This window comes from Olea europaea, chromosome 15 (genome assembly GCF_002742605.1).
Source record: "Olea europaea var. sylvestris chromosome 15, O_europaea_v1, whole genome shotgun sequence".
Taxonomy (NCBI): domain Eukaryota; kingdom Viridiplantae; phylum Streptophyta; class Magnoliopsida; order Lamiales; family Oleaceae; genus Olea; species Olea europaea.
In genome coordinates this window covers 18,697,579-18,721,208 of record NC_036251.1, presented here as the reverse complement: position 1 = coordinate 18,721,208, position 23,630 = coordinate 18,697,579, and the positions used below count along the sequence as shown (strand labels likewise).

The 23,630-nt window shown below is 34.3% G+C and overlaps 2 protein-coding genes, 1 long non-coding RNA gene, 1 other non-coding gene and 1 pseudogene across 6 annotated transcripts; 3 read left to right on the top strand and 2 right to left on the bottom strand.

Annotated features, from left to right (window-relative positions):
• The first annotated feature begins 1,412 nt into the window (after positions 1-1,412).
• TRNAW-CCA lies at positions 1,413-1,484 on the top strand. Its single transcript has one exon. It is a non-coding gene; the product is annotated as a tRNA-Trp (tRNA).
• A 326-nt stretch (positions 1,485-1,810) lies between these two features.
• On the top strand, positions 1,811-2,150 carry LOC111411016. Its single transcript, XR_002705809.1, has 2 exons — positions 1,811-1,997; positions 2,079-2,150. It is a non-coding gene; the product is annotated as an uncharacterized LOC111411016 (long non-coding RNA).
• Positions 2,151-3,315: 1,165 nt separating this feature from the next.
• LOC111410359 lies at positions 3,316-5,367 on the bottom strand (annotated as a pseudogene).
• A 4,853-nt stretch (positions 5,368-10,220) lies between these two features.
• On the top strand, positions 10,221-10,654 carry LOC111411337 (glycine-rich cell wall structural protein 1-like). Its single transcript, XM_023041878.1, has 2 exons — positions 10,221-10,446; positions 10,491-10,654. Exons 1-2 carry the CDS (start codon positions 10,221-10,223, stop codon positions 10,652-10,654), a joined length of 390 nt encoding a protein of 129 aa, XP_022897646.1.
• Positions 10,655-12,518: 1,864 nt separating this feature from the next.
• LOC111410358 (serine/threonine-protein kinase SAPK10) lies at positions 12,519-22,190 on the bottom strand. Of its 3 annotated transcripts, none has more exons than XM_023040650.1 (8): positions 21,700-22,186; positions 15,950-16,024; positions 15,759-15,860; positions 15,623-15,676; positions 15,426-15,518; positions 15,190-15,282; positions 13,336-13,539; positions 12,519-13,151 (listed from the first exon to the last, which is right to left on the bottom strand). In XM_023040650.1, the coding sequence occupies exons 1-8, from the start codon at positions 21,874-21,876 to the stop codon at positions 12,882-12,884; spliced, it is 1,068 nt and encodes a 355-aa protein (XP_022896418.1). In that variant the 5' UTR covers positions 21,877-22,186; the 3' UTR covers positions 12,519-12,881. The 3 variants fall into 3 exon arrangements, with proteins under 3 accessions (XP_022896418.1, XP_022896419.1, XP_022896420.1); XM_023040651.1 differs by lacking the exon at positions 21,700-22,186 and adding an exon at positions 17,718-18,132; XM_023040652.1 differs by lacking the exon at positions 15,950-16,024 and having other exon boundaries at positions 21,700-22,190.
• Positions 22,191-23,630: the final 1,440 nt, after the last annotated feature.

Genomic DNA, 23,630 nt, shown 5'->3' with positions numbered 1-23,630 from the left:
TCGATTCTTGAGATATGGAATTGGATTCTTTGTGAATACCAGTGTACGGACAAACTCTTGTTTATTGGCCTGTTAGGGCACATCCCGCGATTTACCTCTCTCACAATGCTCCAGAGACGAGGCGGTAGGGCTCTCAAGGTTGGGGTTTAACCTTTATTCATTTGATAGATATTATTGAGATAATATCAAAGAACATGTAAACTTCATCAAAAAAATCTATTCAATACAATCTAGAATATCATGATTACCAATCAACTTAATCAGAAACGGTGAAAAGTCTTATTTTGTTCACTTGGAGAGAACCATGAATAAGGTTCTCCTGCCAAATTAGCAAGCGGACAGTCTTATCCTATCCACTATGGATAAAAGAACAATTTCGTCAACTTAACATAGCTCCATTGAATTTTTTTCTTTCTATATAACATTATCACTAAAATGTTAATAATTGAGATTCCATCTTAAAAGGTTGACCTAGCTAAGAAGAGTAGTCCGGACCCTTTATAAATTGGTCTATATTCTCATCTTTATTCGATGTGAAATTTTATCTTTTAACATACTCCCACAAGATGGTGGCTCGTTTAAGCAGGCTAATCTTGAAATTCGTTGCTCATTTTTGAGTTTTAATCAGATCGAATTGTTCATTGGAGCTTAATGAGCTCTGATACCATGTTAAAGTTTGAGGTTCCATATTAAAATATCAACATTGTTAAGAGAAATAATCCAAACCTTTTATAAATTGATTTATATTTTCATTTCTATTCGATATGGAATTGTATGCCTTGACATGAAATGCTGCTCAAGCCTCAAGCTCCTAGTTAGTCAAGTTTGTGCAAAATTGTTCCAAACTGTCGAATCCATAAATACCTAGGACCCCATTCAGAAACATTTTTGAGATAAGGATCTTGAGAATACGTGTAACTATGAATATCCCTTTTTCGTTCCACCTTTGGGAATGAAGATGAAGGGAGCTCTGCATGGCTTCCACGTTTCATTATATTGAGAGTACGTGTAAACCCCAAATTTTGCTTCTTCTCCTACTGCTTACTGCTGATGAGACTCACTTCGTGACAGTCCATTCCAGGTACAAAAGCTCAGCTCAGGACCTGAGTAACACACTCTAAAATTTACTAATTCATTATGTCCACTCCACTGGAATCTCCAACTAAAGTTCACTTGCCAGGTGTCTCTCTATCTCTCTTTGCAGTAGAGCAATACATGAATTCACAAATAAATCCATCACAATTGACAATAATCTAACCCGTAAATTTTTTTTTATTAGGTACAGTTTTCGTTGCAGATGAACCGCAATCTCTTATAAGGTTTATTTCATTGATATGTTTTGTATGGATAAAGTTCCTTGCAAAAACCTGTTCTATTTCTATTTATTTATAAAGTTATCAATTCTGTAACTTGGATCTGTGGCGCAATGGTAGCGCGTCTGACTCCAGATCAGAAGGTTGCGTGTTCGATTCACGTCGGGTTCAAATCCCATGTTAACTAACGGATCTTTAATTTTTGAATCTAACTATCTATTTGCATTTTGCCAAAAAAATAAAAAAACAGACTCTTCCCTTTCTCCTTTGGATCGAATTATGAGGCATTAATGGATAAATTAACATTACTTTTTCTTCCGGACCAAAAAATTGATTAGCATTAACTGTATTTCTTCAAAGTCATGGCTCCTGTGTAAAATGAATTAATCCTATTTAGTGTCATGATAATCATTCAATTTTAAAGTCACCTGATAATCAAATAAAAATTAAAAAAATATAAAATATGTTAATCATTACAAAAAATAAAAAATTTATATGAAAGTAGGAACAATTCAGCAGTGGAGTCTGCGAAGCTAATTCGAGAACAAGTAAAAAGAAGTGTTCAATTTATGTTTCATGTTGGTGCAGAGAAAGAATGGTTTTTGTTTGCTGGGGTCGTCGCTTGTCTATATGCACTGTCCTTGATAGGAAACTGCTTCGATTTGCTTACACTTTGCTACATTGGTAAGAGTTTGTATTGTTCCATTTAGCCGTCTTCACTACTTATGAAAATTTTGCACATAAACTGTAGAGTCTTTTTTGTAGGGACCATAGGAGGGTTGACTATTCCTTTGATTTACGTGAAATACGAGCATAAAACAAGGGAATATGGAGAAAGATTGAAGATGAAACTACAAAGATTGCATGTCAAGATTGAGGAGAATATGCAAAGAATGAAGAAAAAGGTAGCTGGAGAACATGTCGTGTTTTAAATTGATATATGATAGAATGTCATGTGGTATTATATAATCCCTTATGTAAACATTGATGTATATGTAACAAAGAGTGTATATATATAAAATTCTGTTATGGGTATATTGTTGTTGACAACTATTTTGACATTGAGATGACAGCAATATTAACCATTGATTTTAGGAGAAAGTCATGTGTATAGAATTTTTTTCACAAAATCTATACAGGCAACACTTGATTGACAGTTTTTTTTTTTTTCTGTTTTGCTAACTGCCAATGAAAAAATGACAACTATACATATGTAAAAAAATCTGTGAAGGTAATTCCGTATATGTAGCATAACTGTTGATTTTAATCACACTTATTAAAATCAATAACACGATTTCTTACATATCATACAATGTCAAACTTCTTGTACACCAAGAATATACAACAAGTTTATCCATATATGTATATTGTATAGTAACAAAATAAGGCCATGTTTGATTAGCAACGAATTCCATGGAAAATGAAAATGAATTTCACTTTCTCACTTTTGTCATGTTTGATGATAATTTTTTCCGTGGAACTTGTTTTCTTGGTTTGCTTGCACATAGACATTTTTTGGTTTTCAAGGAAAACTTCTAGGCTATTGGCGATTTTTATTTTTTTCGTTTATTTATTATTATTATTATTATTTTGTAACGGAAACAAATTCTATCCCTAATTGTAAAAAAATATTTTCTTTTAATTGACAATTTTCATGTAAAATAAAGTCAAACGAACACCAAAAGATAGATAATTTTTTTTTTAATGGAAACAAATTTTATCCCCAATGCCAGTAAATTTTATTCCTTTATTAACAATTTTCATGTAAAATAAAGCCAAACGAACACCAAAAAATACTTTTATTTCAACATTTTTCATTTGAAAAATTATACCAATTAAACACAATAATTGACAATTTCCAATAAAACAATTTCTGGACAATTCAATTCCCTGAAATTCGTTTTCTTTTCACCCAAATTCCATCTTTGTAATCAAATGGACCCTAAGTCCAAATTATTAAAAAGAGAAGCACTGACAGGGCCAAAATTTCTGCTTTCACAGAGGATTACAAGCAATGAGTAAATATAAAGAAACAAGAGAACAGAAGCAAATGTTTGTAATCTCCACGAGTTAACTGCTTAATTTTAAGGAATTTGAATATATGCTGCATCACAGACAAATGGAATGTCAGCATACATCCCAGCAAGAGCGCACCTTATACGCTCCAAAACTGTGAACAAATAGGCAAATGCGACTGCAGTCAAAAAATGCATCCCGACCTTACCCCAGTTTATAACAAGTGGCATCCAACGGCTCAGAGTGCCAATAACCTGCAAAGCAATCTCCAATAGCATGCCCATAACCACGTGGAATCTAAAGAAATGTGGCCATTCTTTCCGCCTCCCTATTCCAAGGTAAGCAACAAAGAAATAAGCCATCAGAAACCAGCTAGGCAATCTCCCTGTAGCTCCCAAAAAGGGATAGGTCAAAAATTCAAAATCTTCCAAGAAAGGGTGCAGATGATATGCTGTTTCAGCATACATCCATGTCTCATGAAGAGGCATCAAATAAGGGAGGCATGCCAAAGATCTCCACCACCATTCGGCTTCTTGGTCATAGCGGGGTATCTATAACTATAGGGGACATCCTTGATTGCTCTTGCAGGCAAAAGAAACTTATGCCTCCGGGGCAACTTCGGTAGCATATGTAACAAGTTACCTTGTTCCCCTTTCGAAAGTGGTGTTGATGCAGCAGAAAGACAGTAAGACTGCATGTTTGCTGTGACAATTCAAAAATGAAAATTAGGGAAATGAGGATCGGGGCCAATAACTTGAATCACTGAAAATGTTACGCAAACTAGGAGCCTAGGATCATAGAAAATTGTAAACAGGACTTTGTCCCCTCAAAATTGGACGATCTTATGTGCGCATTTATAATTCATGATATCCACTAAAAATACACAAGGGATTGAGCAGATTCCTAATCGACTTCGAGTTTATTACAATCTAAGATTAGTGGCAATAAAATTTAGAGAACTTAAATATCTTCATATAGACTGGTGCTAGTTATTCAGACCAGACAGAGCACGAATCTGATAGAAAAAGCCAACACCTCAGCAATTAGAATGAATGAAAGGGAGGTCAATTGAATCCTAACGAAGTCGGAGCCCCTTCAAGAAAGAGTAGGAAGACATGCGAAGTTGTTTAAATGACATGACTAACAGGTGGCCCTTCCAAACAAATCCAGTTTGGAGGGGCACAACTATGTAGTGCTCAAGAATTAAGCTGGTTACAACAATATGCTATTCAAAACACAGAAAGGTTTGACAATTCATGTTGCTCAGCCAAAATTTACAGATAGTCTTGGAAGGTGTGAGGTCAATATGGTTAGACGTTTGAACACTGTCTTCAAGGTTTACAGGAAACTTAAGAAACTTTAGGCATACATCAAATGACCAACCGTGCTTATGGAGGAACGTTACAATTTATAGAAGCCAATTATACTAAATGCAAAAGAAACATAATTCATCATTAAGTGCAAACTGCTCATACTACAGAAGAGTACAAGGGTCAAGGAAAATTCGGCACCATTTATACTATGCACTGACTTTTTATTGAATTTATCAGAAATGGGTACAAACACACTGTAGGTTCAGAATCAAAGTCAAAGACGCAAGAAATAGCAAAAATATACAAGATCAAGTGTAGATCTGAAAAACACAAAAAATAAGAACACATCGATTTTTCGGCCTAAGCCCCGAGGTTCAACAACTTCTCAGTTGTCTAATCCCCGTTGAGCATCCACAAAGGAATAAGCTCGAATCCACTAAAAAACCGGCCAAGAACAGTTTCAACAATACACAGAACGCAGAGTTCAGTTCACGGCCAACACATGGCCTTGTTACAAACAGGATGGACTCACACAAGAGTTCATCAACTCTCAAACTCTCAAAAATTACACACGATTTCAGAGATTCACGAAGAAAGAAATTACAGAGAGAGAATAGAGAATTCTAGAAGCTGTTCGAGAAAGTGAAAGTAAAACCCTACAAGTTTCTAACCCTAATATGTGTGAAAATGATCACTTCTCCAACCAACGATTTTATTTTTGCCAAGTGTCATCATCCTAGAAGAAACGTTACTCGTAATTTGTTAGAAACACGCCTTTGTTATATTAGAACATTGGGCGGGTCTGACTTCTTGTTGGGCCTCCAGCTTTTAAATGGGCTGATCCCACACAAACAGCAACCAAAAACTTACACACACCTAATGATTTCTGGCATTATTGATTTGGGAGAGGAGCCAATGAACTTCAAGTGCAAGAGAATACTGTATTAGCCAGCAAGTGAAGTGTGCATGATGATGCCAAGTTTCGAGACCTAGGGCTACAATCTCTATATTTGTAGGACACATCAACGCCTCAAGCAGTTGGAGAGCATCCGCTTAGAATCATACTCCAGCACCGAGTTCAACTCCACCTTAAAATATAAAGAAACGAGAAAATTCAGATCATAAAAAGCAAAAAAAATGTTCGACCTATGCCGCCGACAAATAAAAAAGTCAATGTTGCTAGATATGCAATAGATAATGACTTATTACGTGCATACATGTATTTGTCTATGAGTGGGTGATATTCATACATATATATCTTTTGTAATAAGAATTACATTTTTACCATGCAACTTTCACATGTCAAGCTATTGGCACTATGAAAATCAGCCTGAAAATTTTTAGATAGATGAAATGATATAAAATACTTAATTTTATATCCTTTTGTAATATGTGTAAGGAGGATGATCGCAAACACACTACATAGTGCACATGGTATTCTCCATGTCAGTTAATATACAAAATTTCAGAAGACATTACTTATACATGCATATGATTATTAAAAAGTAAATTTCTTGTGCACGCATTCAGGAAACTATTATTTGGGATTTTATTATTTCTTATGTAGGCGAGGGGGCAGGCTTACTAATATAATCTCACAAATGCAACGATAAACAACGACGCCTTATTCTGGCCCAGCTAACTTTGAACATTATTCTCTATCCCTGTCCCTCTATAAATCCCCGGAGATTTCAATTGGGATTGAAAATTAATATTTTTAACAGAAAAATCAAAGAAATTCTTCAGAATTCGCAACTCAGCAAGATATTACTCAGCACATTTCTATTTATTAAGTTTTTCTAAACGAATAACCATATAATTGTTTGCCCCATTTGCAGTTCTTGTAGGGAATCTATTTATACATGCACAGCGAAAAATTAAAATTATTTCGATTCCCATCGAGGATCCCTTTGTGTTTATATAGAAATCGTGATAAAATTTATACATTTGAAGAATTCTGCAAACCTTTTGCTTTCCTTTTTCCTTCCAGCAATCTTGATTCGTCACCCACAGCTGTCCAATTGTCCAGCCTCCAACGGTGATCCATACAGAAAACAAGATTGCAGCTATCAGGATTTTCTCCTGTTGTGCTAGCAAGAATAATTATGAGAAAAACCATATGAATTGAAAACCCTAGCCATGTATTTATATAAGCCTAAACGGGCATGGTTCGGTCCGGTCCAATATTTAATTAATCTATTTAATTAAATCCGGTCCATGAATTAATTAATCCAATTAATTAATTTGGGCCTATAAATAATCAAACCAATTAATTAATTTATCCAACAATTGTTAAATTAATTAATTGACAAATTGCAATCTTCCAATTCTCTTTTGTGTGTGACCCATCAGGTTTTCGATCACGATACCTAACGACGTGAAATATTATTTTGATCTAATCAAAATTGATAAATTAAAACACCATTTTTAATTTATCATCAATCCACACTCGCCGTCCCAAATTGACATCTAGCAATGTGTCAGGGCAATACATGTGACGGAAAATGTCACGTGATATGATAAAATCAAATTCGTTCGTTTACCATGAAACTATAATCCCTTCATCTATATGATCCGATCAATTACGAGATATGAAATTTTGTCAATCTCAATTATCAATCATATATCTTTCACTCCACTATTAAGTCAATATAAGTCGAAAACTCCTTTTCGACTTATGAGTATACTTGGCCAAGGAGTTCATCATCGACTTAATTGAATGAAACCAGATCATAATCTTCTACTATCTAAGAGTGACGAATTCTTTATTAATCAATCACAACTTTCATATGATTCTTGACGTACCCGAACGATGTTGTATTAGCCGCCCTTTGCAGAGCAACATCCAACAACGCCAAAGTATGACTGTCCTCATATAAGATACCATGACGACTTCAAGTCAAAGGACCAATTCCACTACCGAACGTTAGATATTAACCACTAACACTCAGATAGTTATCCATGTGGAATCTCTCGGCGGGTCTCCAATGTTTTGTTCTATAACAAAACATTCACGTGTTCATTTAAGTGTTACCGCACTTTAACTTGTGAGATTAGTTACTTACTTCACAAGTAAGAAATGTCACATGTGATGGTCTATCCGTAATAACGATATTCGTATCTCGTTATTACTTACAACCACAAGTGATTTAAGATTCAATCATATATAATTTGTATCTTACAATCACAACTCTTTGTGATTAACAAATTACGAAGATTTGAATATACGGACTCTATTATTTATTTAATTGTTTATTAATTAAATAATAGATCTGTCATGAAATTACATTAATTATATATCAAAAGTATTTATGTCCAAAGTTGATTGAACCTAGAGCATAATACTTACAGTTCTGGCATACTCCTAAAGTCTTATCGTGGTTCTATTATCAATTCTCCACCTAAACAATTGACAGAAACAGATATGGTACTAGTCTTTCACACATTTCTGAGAAAATATAAAATTCGACAGCAAAAATAATAGATAGAACTCAAATTTTGAGTGGAAGAAATACGGGGGAAGGGCTTCGAACACAAAAACGGAGGTTCGGGAGGTAGGAACCTGAATTTTCTAGTCACAGTTGCTTATCAGGAGAATTTCTTCTACTCGACGGCAAATCGATAGAGAGAGACGAGGAAACTGAAACTCGGACTGGGGAAGACATATGACGGGGCTTTGTACACAATTTTTAGTACATCAACGTGTCTCGCTCGAACATAGTGTCCCACGTTCACGTGGGTGGAGCTTGCTCGAATGTGGTGTCCCTCACTCACATGAGTAGAGCCCTGCATGGGACACATTGATGTAAAAAAAAAAATTATGTAATGTTGTCCTATATATAACGACTAGATAATTTTGTTCCAAGTCATTTCATTTAAATTGAAAATTAGTAAATTATGCCTGACATATTTTGTTAAATGCACCACATTTTATTTGCAATAAAGATCCTCAATTTTTGTTCATTTTTATACTTCTATTCTCGAGCCTTTTTTCTTCATTTTTATCTTCAACATTCAATTAGTCAACGAATTTTGTCTTTGATGACGAAGGACAAAAAATATCATTAAAATGGATTAAAAAGATTTATTTCTCTTGTATTTTTAAAAAAAGCAACTAGAAGATTAATACAAAAGTACGACAAATTTTTTTTTTCAACGTTGCTAGAGATAATATGTACTAATTAATTAAATATTAAAGATAATAACGTGATCAAAATAGTTGGAAATATAAGTGTCAACATTCAATTAGTCAACGAATTTTGTCTTTGATGACGAAGGACAAAAAATATCATTAAAATGGATTAAAAAGATTTATTTCTCTTGTATTTTTAAAAAAAGCAACTAAAAGATTAATACAAAAGTACGACAAATTTTTTTTTTCAACGTTGCTAGAGATAATATGTACTAATTAATTAAATATTAAAGATAATAACGTGATCAAAATAGTTGGAAATATAAGTGAAAAAAATGAGCAAAAAGTAAAGATCTTCATAGTGATTAAAATGTAATATAGTTGACAAAAACGTCGTGCGAATATAATTAGCGTTTGTTAAAATAAACGATTACTCGTGTAACCATTCGAACATGGCATACTTGTAGGTAAATTCCATTTGCGTTAACTATACTTTCACTTTAGTGCCATCAGGTAAGTATATTTCAATTTTAGTATTTTGATTAACTATGCTTTAATATGAGTTCAATTCGATAACTGCACTTTAGTTCGATTTCAATTGGATAACTATACTTTAATTTAATTTATCATTGTTCAATTTCACTAATAATAATTGTCAATAAACAATCAATTGATGTAACAGTCAACGGTTAACAAAATATTGTTAATGTACATGAGGATTCAAACAGTTATTGAAAAACAGAGAGAAAACGCTTTGTTACAACATGACGGTATAGATTTTCTTTCAAATGGAAGTTTGATTGTTAGATTGGTAAGGTACTATAGTCCCAATCAGATTCACCAGATTATGCAACCTCAACAAAAATAAAATAAACTTTACCTTAAATATAAATTTAAGTTTTAGTAAACGAATGCTTCGTTTGGTATTTGCATTTAGAGCCTCAACTCCTGCTGATTAAATAGGTATGATTATTTAAGTGTGTGTGATAAATTTAATAATAGAGGAAATTATAAAATTCCAAGCATTTCAAAATCAAGTGAAAAAAGTTTTTCATTCACAATTCAGGTATTAATTTAATTGTTAATATTAATATAAAATATATCAAACCTATCTCATCCCAAACCAATTACAAACCCTAAAATTCAAATTCATTTCTCTCCATTTCTCTCTTCTCACTCTCTCCACTTAACCCACATCTTCGGTGCCGCCGCCCACTATCAGAAACCACCACCGCAGCGCGACAATAAGTACCGTCGCGCGAAGTAGATGCAACACACACCTCTCCCTTCTTATATATGTTCTCTCTTCCACTCTCGTTACACATGAATGGGCATTGCCTCTCGGAGAGCGTCGTCGACGAAGACTGCATATTCGCACTCAATAGATTTGCGTATTGCTTCTTCTTTTAAGCACCGTCTTGCAGTTGAGTGCAATTTCTATGGGAGATGATGAGCACGATAAAGCGAGGTGGGAAGATGATGATGACTATCACTATAGTAGGAGAGGTTGTGGTGGTGGTCGCTTTGGTCGTGGTCTACATGGACGTTGGGGAGGACCAGGTCGTGGTGGTTTTGGAGGAGATAGAGGTGGGTGGAGGGTTTGGTGGAGGTGCTGGAGGTCATGGTGGAGGATTTGGGGCTAGTGGAGGTGTTGGAGGAGGTCTTCTTGGAGGTGCTAAAGGTGGAGGATTCGATGGTGGTGGAGGATAAGGATAGGGGGTGGTGGAGGATTTGGCGCGGGTGGAGTTGGAGAAGGGGCAGATAAAGGTGGCGGAATTGGTGGTGCAGGAGGAGGAGGTGGAGGTGGTGGTGGTATTGGGGGTGGTTCTGGTCATGGTGGAGGATTTGGAGCTGGAGGTGTTGCAAGTGGTGGCAGTTGACGGTGGTGATGGCGGTGGTGGTGTTGTGGTGCTAGCGATAGTCGTAGGGTGAGGGTGGTCACAAGTGACAGTGACGGTAGTGGTAGTGTTGGTGGCATGGTGTGTAACACATTATATGGTGTATGCGAACAATTATTTGATTATCTATGACCAAGTATTAAACCGTGACCTAAATTTTGATAACTTGTGATTGAAATATAATTTGTGACCAACGGATTTGAAAATCTGTGATTGATAGATAAACTGTGACCTATGAAATTTTTGATTTATAATTTCGAAATAATTTGTGATTAATTAATTTGATAATATGTTACCAATAAATAAATTGTAATCTATAATTATTTATTTGTAACCATTAATTGTATAAGTTTGACTTTATGTATAATAAAGTCGAAATAACTGTGACCCGAGTTTTTATTTTTTCCCCTTAAAACTATCTGCTTATTAAAAAAGCAATAGCATCTAACAACAGAATCTAAGAATCTCGAAAATTGATCATTTTAACATAAATAAACATTAATTTGATTAACTTAAAAGCACAACAATACAAAATCAAGTCACTACTTCATTCAAATTATTAACATTTGCAGGCAAGCCCGCACAAATAGATGGCATTCCCCAAATGCATATGTTAATACATTTTTCTTTTTTGACACAATAAAATAGATTGCATTAATGAATATCGTTCAAAACAGATAGAAATTGAAAAATACAATCAACCCGACCATCAGAAACTAGGGAAATATAACAAAACGAGCAAGCTAATTACCCGCCTCATTCCCTACATATGTGACGGCAAGGGCCAGCGCCTACTGCAACTAGAGAGCTACTATTTCTCCAAAATGCTAGCATATGTTGTATTTTCAGCTAAGCTTATGAAATGTAGTTTTAAGTTAAAATTAAAATATGAGCGATTTGATTGTCAATATTTTTCATGAAAAACATCATCTTTTCATCTAAATTTTTTTTCTGTACTATTTGATCGATATTTTTTTTCATACAAAACATTTTCCTACTTTTAATCACGTGACTATATTTTTCTTGAAAACAAGAAAAATATTCTTTAGGAGAGTAAATTTTTATTTTCCAAGTAATTCACTCTCTCTCTCTCTCTCATCTACTACCCCTTTCTCATCTACCCACCAATAAAAAATGAACAATAAAAATATTTTCTAGATTGAAAATAAAATTAATCACACACATTTAATTAATAATTTACATGCAAATAATTTTAGGCGCAAATAATTTTAGGCAATTCAAATTGTCCAAAATTTATTTTCTTCCCATATAAATTTCATACTTATCCTCAGAATTACAAAGGTGAATACTCGACTGTAAACTTCAGAACCTCGTGAGATTAATTGAGGTGCGTGTAAGCCGATTCGATCACCCATGATTATCAAAAAAATAAAAATAATAAATTCCCTACTTACAATCACACACACCATGTTATTTTGACAATAAAGTAAAAAATACCATTAAATTAAGCAAACAAAAAGTAAACATATTGCTGGAAACAAAAAAGTTTAAAAAACTTTTAGTTTTATTTTTTAAGCTTGACCAAACAAGCATCCTTTTCTTCAACTGGCAGAGTCCCAACAACCCTTCACCATTTGAAGCTGCAATACACGAGAAGAGAGTAATCTAGCACAGATACACACACCATGTTATTTTGACAATAAAGTAAAAAATACCATTAAATTAAGCAAACAAAAAGTAAACATATTGCTGGAAACAAAAAGTTTAAAAAACTTTTAGTTTTATTTTTTAAGCTTGGCCAAACAAGCATCCTTTTCTTCAACTGGCAGAGTCCCAACAACCCTTCACCATTTGAAGCTGCAATGCACGAGAAGAGAGTAATCTCTGACGTACAATAATATAAAGGTGCTATAAGAATTCTCCAACATAACCACATGGGCAATACAGAGTATAGATTGGTACATACAGCAATTCAAAACAAGCCATACAATAACCACTGCCAGCTAGTGTAGTCCTATGACATGTATCATGCTTCAATTTCTTCTCAACAGAAGGATACAGACAGCCAAATACAATTCCATTCTGAACCAAAATACGACTGACATACTGAACCATGACCGGACTCGAATCATACTTTTAGTAGGATGTTACGAACTTTCTAAACAAGGTCTCTGTGAAGACATAATACAAGAAAATTTTCCCTTGTTTTTCCATTTTTCCAGCTTCCAGTCCTACACAAAAGTCGCAATCATAGAGCATAAATGACCTCTCCACTGCTGTCAATATCAAGATCAGGGTCGGAATCCAGGTCTTCCATGTCATCATCCATCATGTCCAGGTTATAGAAACCAGCAGAAGGTATGGTCGCCTCTGAGATTATCTGCATAATGACTTCCAGACTCTGCATGGGCTGGTCAGGCTCTTCAAACTGGTTTCCCATCGTCCTTTCATCCATTAGATCTGCTGGAAGGTTCTTCAGGAACCACACGTGGTCTCGAATCTCCGGAATGGTGATACGCTAACCGGGCATATGTCATGATAGCACAAGACGGTGACCAAAATTTATAATGCAAATGCCCCATTCACATAAAGAAACAGCAAGGCAGCCATTTATATAATTAACTTGACCGTGAAAATAAAATGTTATAATTCAACTGGACAACAAAAACAAAAGTATATTATTGGAAGATGGAATCACTCACTTGTGCAGGGTCTGCAACAAAGATCCGGGAAATTAGCTGCCGACATTCCTCAGAAATTTTGACATGTTCTGGAATGGAATATTGAACGTGTAAGATTCTTTGAATTGTCTTTCGGTAGTCCTTGGGTTCTTCAGGATCCTCGAATGGATAGGCACCTACGAGCATTACATATAAAGTGACCCCGCAGGACCATACATCTGCTATCTGAAGAAGTAGAAGATGTAAGATTTAACAGCCAGCAATTGTTCACAAATATAAGAAAGCAATTCAAAGGTATTTGGGGATGGGCTCATTTTCAAAAAATAAAAATAAAATTATTTGCTACTAAGTTATTACTTGCAGTTGTGCCCTCAAGGATCAGTTTCTTATTGTTGTCTAAAGGATTTGGAAAAAAAATATTCATTGTCAGCAGTCCAATACTCAACTTTGTACATTTGATTTGCCCAACTCCATTCCAGTAAAAGATACATCAAATGAGAAAAGAGATACTGAAAAATAATTCTTCCCCCCCCCCCCCCCAACCTTCAATTTATTGCTTATTTGGGCTTCAAAATTCAACTAATTCAGGCACATTGTTCCTGGATTCCAGTCCTACTAAATATGTGGGCAAACTTTTTTAATTTGCACAAATTGTTTGGCCACTGTGTGTGTTTTAGAAATCGCTCTTATTATATTCAACAATTTATAGATTCTCTCTAAGTTTCATTAACAGTCACTCCAGTCCATTCTGAATAATCAATAAAGTATTAATTTTCCACTTCCAATTTTAATATATTGCCTTATAATTTTGAGAATTAATTTATGTTTTCTGTTGAACGGCTTTTACAGTGCTCAAATTATTGAAGTTTTTTATGCTGGTGTAATTATGTCAAATTGTAGGAGCTAGAGAAAAAACATTTAATAGCATTCAGGATCAATCATCTAGAACTTGCAGTAGTTTTTACTTAAAAAGAAGAGAGATACAATACAAATTTATGAGTTATCTTGTACAGAATTATTGACTTTAGCCCTAAACACGTCACTGGATTATTGACTAAAATTGACATAAAAATACAATAAAAATAAAATAAAATAAATAGAAGTAGAAGCCAGTGGCTTTTGGTGGAACACCTCAATTATAAAAGTACAGTTGAGTTCCACTAAACCAACCTCTTCAAAATTAGCTCACAACTCTACAATCCTAAAACCTATTTAACTTGAGAATTGTTATGCTGCCAGCATAATTTGTACCTAGTATTTTCAGTTTGTACAACTCAAGATGATCAATTGAGAAAATAGTAAGACAACAGTTGGGTCATCATAATGAAATAAAACAGGTGATATAGATATCCAAGCAAACAATTACACCTCACATCTTATAGGAGTTCATAGGGATTCTTGTTGTTTATGCAATTGAACATACTAACATAAGCCCATGTTTGAGTATCAATCTACATAAACTCAAGTTATCCCAAACTCATTTTCAACAACACATTTCCCTACTTTTTAACCACATATTCTCCAAAAAATCACTATTATAAAACCTACTTTACCAAAAAATGGGTCTCAAACAACCCCTAAAAATCCATATAGAACTAATGAGAGCACCCACTTTACGCTCCATATAAAATATGCCTCCATCCCAAACCTGGATGGTAAAATAAAAGGAACTTCCAAACAAACATCCATAGGTAAAATGTCACACAAAAACTACGCAACGTTATATCCAAAATATTTCATTAGATTATATTTGAAATCCACATCCAGATGTTTTAAGCATATCTTCGTGTTTCTACTATGCATGAAAGATAAATATAGCAACCATATTCATGATATAGTGTTGTATTCTATAAAAAACAGAGTGAATGGTTTTACCTTTCCATCATATTCTTTCCTAAGTAGCACTTCAGGAGCAATATATGCAGGAGTTCCCACAGTAGATTTGGGTTGAGAGTGCAGCAATGAAGACTATAATGAACAAGCTATAATCAGGATTGGAAAGGACGGGAGACAATTATGAGATAAAAGCAAGTATAACATAATAGGCCAGAAGGTTTTCTGTATTATCCGAAAAGCTGAACAAAATACAATTGGACAATCCATAGCATTACCTTAGAATACCCAAAATCACAAATTTTGAGCCTTGGAGCAGGGCTTCCATCTAACAGTGTGTTTTCCAGCTTCAAGTCCCTATGACATATTTGCTTCACCAAGAAACATAATATTGATCAATCAGCTTATTACCAATCAAAACGAGAAGAAAATACTCATAAATAAGAAATCAATTTCAACTAAAACATTAAAATACCATCGAATGACAGTAACTGACTCCAGATATAAGTTGCTGAAAAAAGAAGCGAGCCTGCACAGAAACGGCAGTAAATATCGTCGATCACAATGTGCAGAATGAAATAGCTGAATGATAGGAATTTAATTAACAGAACCTCATCCTCGTTGAAGCGTCCCGCATTGCATATTCTCTCAAAAAGCTCTCCTCCAGATGCATACTCCATGACAATGGCCAAATGAGTTGGAGTTAGAATGACCTGACATTGGATATTAAGATTGTGACCAGTAAGAAAATAAAACATTTCTGAATCATATAAATGCCAAAAAGGGATATTCAGCAGCAAACCTCTTTAAATCTAACAATATTAGGGTGCCTCAAAGAGCGGTGATTTATAATTTCTCTTTGAACATTTTCATCTATCTACAATAAAAATTACCAGACAGGTCATTGATTGTTTAAGCACAAAAATATATTAGAGATATATAAAGAAGTGCAGAAGATATCTCGAGAAGCCAACACCAGCCCTGCAGGCTAAACAGAAATATTTCGTGGAATATCAAACCATAACTTCCTTGGGCATTTCATGGAGGAGATGATAATGGAAAAACCAAAGGTATCAGGCATAATGTAGCAATTTATCATAAATAAGAAACCTGCTGATCAGCCATAAAGTAGTCATTGAATCGCTACACGAGAAAGACTGCTCAAAAGAAAATAAAAAATTACCGTCCAAATTCTTGCAGTTCTCTTTGTATCATAAAATGAAAAATAGAGTAAATATATGTAATGGCACCAAAATTACATTTTTACCATAAATAGGTTATAGGCATTCTTATGACTATTAACGTATCTCTCCTTCACCAACTCCATTTAATATAAAATACAGAGCACACTTTAGATCTCAACTATATAAACGGATGCAAGACTTGACAAAGAATACAATAAAAACAAAAACCTCCTGTTTTGAACAAGAAATAAATCACATTCCTACCCAGAAATACCAAATGAACAATGAAGCAAATGTAATGCAAAAACATCCATCCCATGTTTTGCATTGGAGAATTGTCGTCAAAAATCAACTCCAGTAGAAATAAAATTGAAATTTTATATATCTATGTGTGTGTGTCCATTTTGGTAGTTAGTTAATAGACAGTCTACACGTTCTATATTTATATAAAATCATCAGAAGATGAGTTTTTAAGTTTGACCTAATTCATAGCCAAAACAGGTTCAAGAGCATTTTCAGATGTGCTATAGACATGGTTGAGTTTTCTCCTTCAACTCTAATGAGCTCAAGAAGCCCAGTTCATTCCCTTTCTTCACTTGCATGATTTTTCCTGAACTAATATTGTATATGCCGACAATCTAATAGAACTTTACACAAGCAAGCCAATACTGAGACACATGAATGGAATTTTTTACCCACTCCATTAGCCATCTTGAAGTAGCATGTTGTATCTTGGCTTTCACCGAGAGCTGTGGTGGTTGCTTTTCTTTTTTATTGTATAAGTTACTCAAATTTTCATTTAATACAAATTCTTCATTCACAATTTACAATGTACACATGCATAAATAAATTATATGAATCTTGTGTAGCATTCAACTTAGACCATAAAATTCCGTAAGAGCAATCACCAGAAAGTTGATTCTACAAAGAACTGTCTTAGGGGAGGCAATAATATGGACCAAGTGAATTATGAATCTATGATATCCTGGGTCCTAAACTTGCTAAGATCTCAGAGGAAAGAGAACAATGACAGTTCAAAAAGACGCACGACGGCACAGAATGTTGATAGCCATGATTTATTTATTAATCTGTTCACTTGCATTTTTCAGCTAACAAGTTTGAAGATATGTCTATCCTCTATTTAAGTAAGCATTTAACAGAAATATTTCAACTAGAAAAAATTGCAACTCTAAAAATAGAAAATTAAAATGCTAAAAAACTCAGGAATTGTATATGTTCCCAAAAATATAATTTTTCCGTGTTTGGTCCAATAAAAAGAAATTGTATACAACATCAGAGCAAGTTCAATATTATAAAAACCATTTCCAAAAATGGAGAAAACAAAGCATAATAAACTTGAATTTCTACTAACAATACTAATCTCACCCGATCACCTCGTTCAATATACTTAGAAGCGACCAGCTCATTGGCCTGTTTATCTTTCAAGAGCCGGACCACCCCGAAATTACCTCCTCCAAGACCCCTAATAAACTCATACTGATCACTGTTGTGCACAATTGGCACACTACCTGGGCCCCTTCTTATTTTCAGCCAATCCATTTACCTTCTTAACTAGTAGTATTATCCACTACCAAACTAAATAGTACCACTTACCACCGAGGAGCATCAGCTGATGAAATTGGAAGAAGAGATCTACAGCAATAAGGTGGTTTTGCCCATGGTCCTTTTTTTTCCCACAATAAAAGGCAACCTATCAGAAGAGTGGAATGGGAATTACAGTTGTTTTTTCACTCTTCTTGAAAGGAAGGGACATCCGACAATCAATGGGATTGATGTGTTCTCCGCTGTATTCTATTATAAAAGTCATTGGAAATGGAGAAGAAGGTGATGCTGACATCACGATGTCGTTTTGCAGTAGTTGGGCAGCCTCAGATACGACGATATTCTCATCTCCCCTACAACAATTTCTTCTTTGACTTGTCTTCTTTTCTCACGTGTTTTCCTTTATAGTTTTTGTTTCCTTCTAAGGACAAATGACGAAAATATCCTTTGTTTATAAAAGCTTTGGCGTGAAAAACAATGATAAGCAAGAAGTTCACACTCAGAAAATATCAAATATCCTGATTCACATTGTGCGTCTAATTTAACATGGAAGATTAATAAGCTTATGCCTATCAGATTGGAGGAAGATATCTAATTATCAGAATAATAAAATCGTGATCTTCCCTTTTTTAGTGACATGTCTGCCTAACTTAGGATATGAGCACATAATTAATTTGTTTCACTCCTTTCTGTTCAACTAATTTCTTGTGTCCAAGAAGAATGGAATAAGATCAATATAGCCCTCACAAATTAGTAGGGTATAAGGCTTTCATTATATTGAGTAGAGTATCACACTGACTAATTTATAACCCGTTCTAAGCTCTGAAGTGTCCTTCCAAATTTGAAGTGAGACCTCTTCAACTAAGTTGTCACATCAACCCCATTCCGGTTTACGCATCATAATCTCACATAAAATGTTGTTTTTCCCCTGGGTTACATACTTGTGAGGCTTTGATAAACTTCATTTCTATCTACTATAACTAAGTCCTACTTTCTAATTTCTATATAGCTTCTCTGCTCTATGTAAATTGGTTTTACATATGTGATGCCAAAGATAAAACCATCTTCACGTTGATAGCATTAGCAGTTAAACCAACCTGTGTTAAATTTATACAATTTACAGTGAATGTCAAATGATTTGTGTAAAGCTAGAACCTAGCTACCAAGACAGAGGTATGCAAAAATTATAGAAGGAAGAGGACTTTTCTCATTTACATGCATCTGGATCAGACAGCAGTCCCATAAAAGATATAAGGCATGACTCTCAGGACTTTAACTCCAAGGGCCAACCATGGGACCATTAAAGCATGCTATAATAATGCCCTCGCTTCACTTCAAGATGCTATTTACCCATAAGTATAGGAAAAACTACCTTTTCAAGTGAATTGCTTTGCTAGAAAGTTATATGGAGGAATCTGAGCGACTGATTGAGACTTGAATCGCGTTCCATACATTGAACATTACTATTAGCAGGTCATGGGATTTTCAATCAAAAGGATAAGTTCATGTCTGGAAGAATGCAATTTTGTTCACAATGAACAAAATATGACTAAATATGCAGAGTTTGGACAGGGTACTCCTAAGAATTCCATAGGTAACTGATCATGTCTAATGATGTGAAGTGATTGAGTATCAAAATAGCCAGATGATATAACTATTAGACATTCAGAATAACAGGTACTGTGATGCCTTAAACATTATATCATTAGGATTGACTATGATGATCTATAATGTGGAAGGAATAGCCTATAATCTTCAAAGAAAGATGTTATGGTTAGACTTGAATCCTAAGGGTACATTTGATAGGAGTGGAAACAAAATATATGGGAAATAAAGAAATCAGAATGAGGAAAGAAAATTGTTTTTCCACTGTTTCAATTGGAGGGAAGGGGTGAGGGAAGTATAAGGTTGAAAAAAAAAATCTACATTTTAAATATGGCACAAGAAACATCAATTCAGAAGATTACTAAAGATCCCATTTCCATTTTTCATATGTAGATCAAATAAGAGGAGGATACTCCACTTTCCTTCTGCAAAAGAAATAGAAATAACTTTTTCTCCAATATTTCCATCACAGAGAACTTTCCCTCTGCAGAAGATATCCTAATATCCAATCTTCAATAATTTATATCCTTGTTGTCACAGTAATATACCAACTAGAGCTTGTTTGGTAGAGATTTTGTTAATTGATTTTTTGACTATTAAAGATAAAGTGGATCCACCTGTGAGAGAAGAATTCAAAAATGAAGGTTGAAATAGTGAAATAACGGTAAAAAAATTGATGTTAATTGGATTAAAATATCTACCAAACATGCTCCTAAAGTAAGCGACTTTCAGCAGCGATACCAATTCTTAATTAGAAGATGGCTAAGAGCGACCAAAGCACAGAGGTTAAGGACTTGACACTTGACAGTTTGCCTAATCCCTTTATCCCTCAGCAAAAAAGAAAAATAAATAAATAGAGAGAGAGAGAGAGAGAGAGACTCGTTTCAAAGAAAAGTCGAAGTTCTATATGAGTAAAACCCCTGCCAGCAAGCGTGTGCGCACATCTATAATAGTCTTCAAAAAATAAGAAGCACTTTATTGGTACCTAATAAAAATAAAAATTTCTAGAAACAAAAATTTTTTAGTTAATAAGAGAAAGTACATTAGATTGAATGACCTAGAAGAATTTATTTTTTATTTTTTTATTTTTTTTAGTACAGAACTTCTTCCTTTTTCCCTGTATTCTGTCTCAACCCTCCTAATAAACACAAATGTACACACACTGAGAAATCTCTCTCTCTCTCTCTCTCTCTCTCTCTCTCTCTCATTACTACGCTAAATTATTCAAATTTAATCCACGATTTATGGCGAAATTTAAGACATTTTGGCTTCAATCAAAAGCTTCCACTAGAAACATCTATCAATTCATCACCAACGTTGGATAGAGTTGACTGAGCAAGGGTCTAGGCATGTTAAAATCATGCATATTTCATCCTACCAGACTGAATTGTAGCAAAGGCCATCACTAGACGGGAGTTATTTCAAGTCATCACTTCTTTCTAAACAGTCAGGTCTCTATATCTACTTTTGAGTAGAAATATCCCCTTCATTCTTTCTCTTAGCGTATATATTTTTGATGGATATGCAAATCCACCTCAAACTTACAGAAAAAAGAAGTCTAGATAGGACAGCCAGATTCTTTGTACTCGTGGATATTAACTTCCTATTAGGCTCATTTACTTATTGAGAAGCATTAAATTGTGATTAGAACCTGAGAAATTATTTCCCACCTTGATGTCAATGAATTACATCACACACAAGGAGGGCTGTTATGTAGTTACTCTATACTTATGTGTGAACTCAGGTTATATTTATTTTTAAATAATATAATGTAGTCTAAATAAGCTGATTATGATACAGATCAGCCTTGTTTGAAAACTTGTAAAAAGAAGCCCTAGAAAAAGTCTGGTGCAATATATAATTATCTATTTACAAATAATAATATCCACAACTCAAGTCCCAAGATGAAGATGATGTTAATCCTACTTAAAACAATCGTTTTACAGTGTTATCTTACCAAAAAAGTAGAACTAATAAGTACCTCAAAATCGAAACCTAAAATGCTTAATCCTAGAGGAATTAAAATTAAAATAAAAATAAATAAAATTCCCTAATCTGGACATTCCAAATTTGTACCAACAACAATAATTACGTGCCGAAACAAAGCTTCTCCAGTGTTTACTCGAAACCCAATTCCATAAGCAGATAAAGACCAGCAAAAGTTCAGCAAAATTCATTTTACGCATATAAAAAAACTGACCTTGTCGCCCCTCTCAATATACTTCACAGCAACAAGTTCCTTGGTTTGCTTATCTCTCATGAGCCGAGCAACCCCGAAATTACCCGACCCGATATCTCGGACTAAATCGTATCGATCACTATCGTGCATGATCGGCATATCCATTCCTGGACCAAGTGTTATTTGCGCCCGATCCATTTACCCGATTGACTAATATTAGGTTTTAAACCAACTTCAATAGATGAAATTCAGTTCATTCGCATTACACAGTTCACTAAACGACCGCGTTTCGCTACCGTCGGTGAATAGTTTCCAGTTCGGCAGATCGGAAAGTGAACGGTTTGGGTCTAGGTTTTCTTGGAAGTAATTGACAGATTAAGAAAGTGTAAAAGGCGGTTGTATTTGTACTTCCACTTTTAGATGGAGATATTTTTGGTTCTGTGGTCGCGAAGGATCGGATAAATATCTCTCTCTGTTTTTTCTGTTATAGGAAACAGCAATAAGATTATGGAGAAGAAAGTAAGGATGACAACAAGATGTCGTTTTCGTCAAGCTGGACGACGTTGAATACGACGACGTTTTCTCTCTCCCTCTATCTCTCCTACTATTGGATTAAAAATATTTTTTATGTATTGTTTTCTGAATTTTTACACTTTCTTCAGACCGATTGCTATTGTTTTTTTGGGTAATTATATTTGCACTATAATTTTTATTTTTTACACCACATTTTAATTCTACTTGAGGTTCTGAAGTTTTGTTTATTATAATACTTATGTTTCTAATGATCTTTTCTATCATTTTTATCTTCAAGCTTTTCATTAGTTAACACTTTTTATACTTGATAATAATCTCTATTATTCCATTTGTACAAAAATAAAATTTACAGAATTAATACAGAAATCTCACATGGAGGCAGGGGTGAACCCACATGGAGTCATATGAAGGTCAAATGACCTCACAATTTTCTGAATTTTTTTTCCTAAGAGACGTAACTTACCTTTACTGTTATGATCATATTCTGCCTCTGATAATCATAATTAATCTGCTGTTGCATCTGATGATTTTGCTGCTGATGGTTTTTGTCCAAGACTAGTTGTGTAGAGTGATTGTTGCCTTTATCGGAAGCCATTACTGGATTTCCAACAAGAAATTTACTTTCTTCCTCTGGTATAATATTCTCAAGTGCAGTACTTGCAAAATCCATGTACTATAAATTGAACTGAAACGCTTTTCTCCAATCTAAATAATTCCATAATGATGTCGGTTATGGTATAATGAAGCTGTAGAGTTTGATGAGAGGATGGAAATGAAAGAATTGAATACAAAAGATAAAGCTAATTTAAGCTTCCCATCTCTCTCTCAAGAACTAGACAACTTTTTTCTGTAATAGTATATAGTCTTATTTTCGTTAATGATATGTTGTTTAAAAATATTTTGAAGTTTCATTTTTGACCCCACTGTTCCAACTGTCTGAGTCTCCCCTGCATGGAGGTGAACCTCATGTTAGGGTGGGTCGGTTCAGCCAAAACCATAATCGCACCACCAATTTTTTGACCATACCATAGCCGCACTATAATCACGTAAATCGGTTCGGTTCGGTTCGGCACGGTTCGATTCGATTAATAACTACGAAAATAAATTATTTTTTATAGGTTCATCCGTCAAATTAATATAAAACAATTTATGAAAAAAGTTAATGAAAACAAAAACACAATATTCCAAACGAAATTCAAACATTATCAAACAATATTCCAAATGTAAATGCAAACATCATCCTAATTTTCAATTGTAAAATACAAATTTAACAAACAATATTATAAATATAATAATACTAAACTTTTCCTTCATTCTTAATTGTTGTGCATCGAAGTTACTTGATTCATTCTCTCCTACAAGTCTTACTAGCATAGATCGGCATTCAAAGTTGATTCCTATTCATACTGGCACGTCTA

Coding starts and splice junctions, on each gene's coding strand:
- LOC111411337 (XM_023041878.1), top strand. CDS start 10,221: ATGATGAGCACGATAAAGCGAGGTGGGAAGATGATGATGACTATCACT. Junction 10,447..10,490: donor TGGAGGAGGTCTTCTTGGAG/GTGCTAAAGGTG, acceptor GGATAAGGATAG/GGGGTGGTGGAGGATTTGGC.
- LOC111410358 (XM_023040650.1), bottom strand. CDS start 21,876: ATGGATCGGGCGCAAATAACACTTGGTCCAGGAATGGATATGCCGATC. Junction 16,025..21,699: donor ATATTGAGAGGGGCGACAAG/GTCAGTTTTTTT, acceptor TTTTTATTGTAG/ATAGATGAAAATGTTCAAAG. Junction 13,540..15,189: donor GGAAAGAATATGATGGAAAG/GTAAAACCATTC, acceptor CTACTTCTTCAG/ATAGCAGATGTATGGTCCTG.